Below are 4,902 nucleotides of genomic sequence, written 5' to 3' on the forward strand. Positions count from 1 at the left end.
GCCCGTTGCTGGTTGGCTAACTAGCAACAGGGTCTTGCCAGCCAATGGAATTGTGTGATTACAAGCCAGGGGAATCCCATAAAAGAGGGCTCCCCTGGCCCAGAGAGCCAGTCCGGATTTACCTTATGCCTTGCCAATAAACCAAGAGCTGACTGTCACTCGACTCGTGTCTTACTGCCTGCGCGATCTAACAGATAGATGACAAATTCATTGGCTTTTCTTTCCAGATATGGATGACTGTTTTGAATGTTCAGAAGATCATTATCCAAATAAAGAAAAGAAAGGCTGTATCCTGAAACTGCTGGTCTTTCTAACTTTTGAAGAAACTTTAGGAGTCGGTTTAGCCTCAGTCACTCTTGGTTTCTTCATCTTGACATCTTGGGTACTTGGAACTTTTATTAAACACAGGGATACTCCCATTGTCAGAGCCAACAACAGATCCCTCACCTATACCCTTCTTGTCTCTCTTTTGTTCTGTTTTCTCTCCTCTTTTTTATTTCTCAGCCAACCTGGCAAAGTGACCTGCCTTCTTAGACAATCAACTTTTGGAATTACCTTCTCAGTGGCCATTTCTAGTGTACTGGCCAAAACCATCACGGTGGTTGTGGCTTTCATGGCCACTAAACCTGGATCAAAAATGAGGAAGTGGGTGGGGAAAAGATTGGCCTTTGCTGCTGTCCTTTCCTGTTCTCTTATTCAAGTATGTATTTGTACTCTTTGGTTGTCAACATCTCCCCCATTCCCTGAATTGGACATGCATTCAGAGCTCCAAGAAATGATTTTACAGTGCAATGAGGGGTCAGGTTTCTTTTTCTACTGTGTCTTGGGCTACATGGGTATCTTAGCCATTGCCAGCTTCATTGTGGCTTTCCTTGCCCGTAAATTACCTGACAGATTCAATGAAGCCAAGTTCATCACCTTCAGCATGTTGGCCTTTTGCAGTGTGTGGGTCTCCTTCTTTCCAGCCTATCTGAGCACAAAAGGCAAAGCCATGGTAGCTGTGGAGGTCTTCTCCATCTTGTCTTCCAGCGCTGCATTACTGGGATGCATATTCTTGCCAAAATGCTACCTCATTGTTTTGCGGCCTGAGCTAAACCACAGGGAACAACTAATAAAGAGAATGTAGTACATCAGATTGTTTTACCTAACCTTTTTTCCTTTGAATATATCAAGCTAACAAGATTTTGACAATCTATCTGTTTATATTTTTAGGAGATTTGACATATTGACTTTAAGGCTAAAGGGCAGCTGGCAATTCATGGTTTTTATAGCTTCATTTCATAAACCACTGTATAAATATGGGAAAAAGCTAATGAATATTTTATAGACATGTATTTAGCTCAATATCATAGGGAATCAGTTTTGGATTGATTGGTCATCTTTGAAAGGTAAAAGTTAAAATGTTTTTGAGCATTTAATATACATTTAACTGGTTTTTTTTTAAAAAAAATTAATGAACAGTCTTAGCCATTCATTCTCCATCCACCAAGATATTTTTACTGTACCCTATTACAATTTAGGGTACATTATATAATATGTAATTTTTCTTTTGTCTCATCCCTTACTAGAAGTGTATGCTGGGTGATGTCCATATAAAGTTTCATTTGATTTGGTTTGATTTAGGTATGTCTTCCATTAGTTCTTTGGAGGAGACCCCTTTCATTACATAATATATATTTAATATAATACCACATCAGAGACTAAAAAGCAGAAGACTATGAATTTTGCTTTAACCATCAGAGCCACCTGGGTGACTTTAGGACAGTCCCTCTCTCTCAGCCCAACCCACTTTACAGGGTCATTGTTGTTTGGGGGAAAATAGGACGAGGAATATCTGTTGGATATATTTGATGCTTTGAGTTATTTGTAAAAATAATAAAAACTGGATATAAATAAATAAATAAATTTGCTTTGGGTCCTGTATTTTAATTCCATGATATCAATATTGGCATTGATTCACATTAGCATTCTCTGCCTGGAAATATGAGTGAACTCATCCAAAAGGCTATCTGGTTTAATTGACATTCCTTAATAGGTAGAAAAGTTTCCTCTTCTATATTCAACTACTCTCTTCATTTTACGTGGAAAATGAACATGAATTTGAACAATTGGGCCTATTTTTTATTGTCATTGTCCCTTAGTATATATTATTTTAATTGGCATTTTCTCATTATTAAACCATCAGACACTTATTATCTCACCAATAGAAAAATAATTATTTCTTACAGGAATCTTAGTTAGGCCCACACTTGCTGAGCAAAAGCATTTAAAAAAATTAATTTCCCCCTGCTAATGAGGATATGATTAAATATATTTTTTTAAAAAAACATTAATATGCAGCAACCAGAATTGACAAACAAGATCCTGAAGTTTAAATTTTGCTTCTTAGGATCAACAACCAACAATAAAGGAAGCAGCACCCACAAAATATGCAGCAAACATATGGTGAGATAGCCATGACAGTTTCAGAGAAGATATCCAGGGGTCCTCCTGGGACACTATGCATGATGTAGTTCCCATCTTCAAAAAAGGGGAAAAAATGGACCCAGGAAATTACAGACCTATCAGCCTGACCTCAATACCTAGGAAGATTGTGCAAAAGATAATCAAACAACGAATCAGCGAACACCTAGAGGCAAACAAAGTCATTACTAAAAGCCAACATGGGTTTGTCAAAAACAGATCATGCCAGAAAAATCTTATCACATTCTTTGACCAAGTGAAAAAAATTAGTGGATCAGAGGAATGCTGTGGATATAATTTACTTGGACTTCAGTAAGGCATTTGATAAAGTAGATCACAACCTACTACTTGATAAGATTAGAAAAATGTGGGTTAGACAGCATCGCCACCAGATGGATCCGTAGCTGGCTGACTGGCGGTACTCAGTGTGTGGTCCTCAATGGAACCGCATCAACATGGAAGTAAGTGTGTAGTGGGGTGCCCCAGGGCTCTATTCTGGGCCCAGTGCTCTTCAACATCTTCATCAACGATTTGGGCGAGGAGATAGATGGGGAAATCATCAAATTTGCAGATGACACCAAGCTGGCAGGAATAGCCAACACTCAAGAAGACAGGCTTAGGATACAGGAGGATCTGGACAGACTTGAACACTGGGCGCTATCTAACCAAATGAAATTCAGTAGTGAAAAAAATAAGGTTCTACATTAATAATAATAATAATAATAATAATAATAATAATAATAATAATAATAATAATAATAATAATAATAATAATAATAATAATAATAATAATAATAATAATAATAATAATAATAATAATAATAATAATAAAGTTGGAAGGGACCTTGGAGGTTATCGAGTCCAACCCCTTGCTCAGGCAGGAACCCTACACCATTTCAGACAAATGGCTGTCCAGTCTCTTCTTAAAAACTTCCAGTGTTGGAGCATTCACTGCTTCTGGAGGCAGGTTGTTCCATTGGTTAATTGTTCTGTCAGGAAGTTTCTCCTTAGTTCTAAGTTGCTTCTCTCCTTGATCAGTTTCCACCCGTTGCTTCTCGTCCTGCCTTCAGGGGCCTTGGAGAATAGATTGACTCTCTCTTCTTTGTGGCAGCCCCTGAGATATTGGAACACTGCTATCATGTCCCCCCTCGTCCTTCTCTTTGTTAAACTTGACATACCCAATTCCAGCAACCCTTCCTTATATGTTTTAACCTCCAGTCCCCCAATCATCTTTGTTGCTCTTCTCTGTACTCTTTCTAGAGTCTCAGCATCTTTTTTACATTGTGGTGACCAAAACTGGATGCAGTATTCCAAGTGTGGCCTTACTAAGGCATTGTAAAGTGGTATTAATACTTCACGTGATCTTGATTCTATCCCACTGTTAATGCAGCCCAGCACTGTGTTGGCTTTTTTGGCATCTGCAGCACACTGCTGGCTCATATTTAAGTGATTGTCCACTAGGACTCCGAGATCCCTCTCACAGTTACTACTATTGAGCAAGGTACCCTCTATACTATACCTGTACATTTGGTTTTTCTTCCCTAAATGTAGAACCTTACTTTTTTCACCATTGAATTTCATTTTGTTAGATAGCGCCCAGTGTTCAAGTCTGTCCAGGTCCTCCTGTATCTTAAGCCTGTAACTTCTGGAGTGTTGGCTATTCCTGCCAGCTTGGTGTCATCCGCAAATTTGATGAGTTCCCCATCTATCCCCTCGTCCAAATCATTGATGAAGATGTTGAAGAGCACTGGGCCCAGAACAGAGCCATGGGGCACCCCACTACAAACTTCTCTCCATGTAGATGCGGTTCCATTGAGGAGCACATGCTGAGTACGGCCGGTCAGCCAGCTACGAATCCATCTGGTGGTGATGCTGTTTAACCCACATTTTTCTATCTTATCGAGTAGTAGGTTGTGATCTACTTTATCAAATGCCTTACTGAAGTCCAAGTAAATTATATCCACAGCATTCCTCTGATCCACTAATTTTGACACTTGGTCAAAAAATGTAATAAGGTTTCTCTGGCGTGATCTGCTTTTGACAAACCCGTTTTGGCTTTTAGTAATGACTTTGTTTGCCTCTAGGTGTTCTCTGATTCGTTGTTTGATTATCTTTTCCAGAATCTTCCCAGGTATTGAGATCAGGCTGACAGGTCTGTAATTTCCTGGATCCATTTTTTTTTCCTTTTTTGAAGATGGGAACTACATCAGCTGTTTTCCAGTCCTCTGGTAGTTCCCCATTGCTCCAAGATCTTTGAAAAATATAGTTCAGTGGTTCTGAGATCACATCTGCCAGTTCCTTGAGAACCTTGGGGTGTAATCCATCTGGTCCTGGTGATTTGAACTCGTCTAGGCTGGACAGGTGCTCACTTATCATTTTCTTGCCTATCTTAACTTGTGTTTCTATACTGTTTTTTATGGCACTATTTTTGATAGGTTG

At 39.1% G+C, this 4,902-nt stretch overlaps 1 protein-coding gene across 1 annotated transcript in view; it reads left to right on the forward strand.

The window, feature by feature from the left end:
* The window catches only part of LOC107299162 (vomeronasal type-2 receptor 26-like), an 8,855-nt gene extending 7,729 nt beyond the window's left edge, over nt 1–1,126 (forward strand). The window contains exon 4 of the mRNA XM_029286697.1: nt 228–1,126. Coding sequence (XP_029142530.1) covers nt 228–1,126 — 899 coding nt within the window. The remainder of the gene's footprint in view (nt 1–227) is intronic.
* The last annotated feature ends 3,776 nt before the right edge of the window (nt 1,127–4,902 follow it).

Source organism: Protobothrops mucrosquamatus, unplaced genomic scaffold, assembly GCF_001527695.2.
Source record: "Protobothrops mucrosquamatus isolate PMUCROS unplaced genomic scaffold, P.Mucros_1.0 scaffold4628, whole genome shotgun sequence".
Taxonomy (NCBI): Eukaryota; Metazoa; Chordata; class Lepidosauria; order Squamata; family Viperidae; genus Protobothrops; species Protobothrops mucrosquamatus.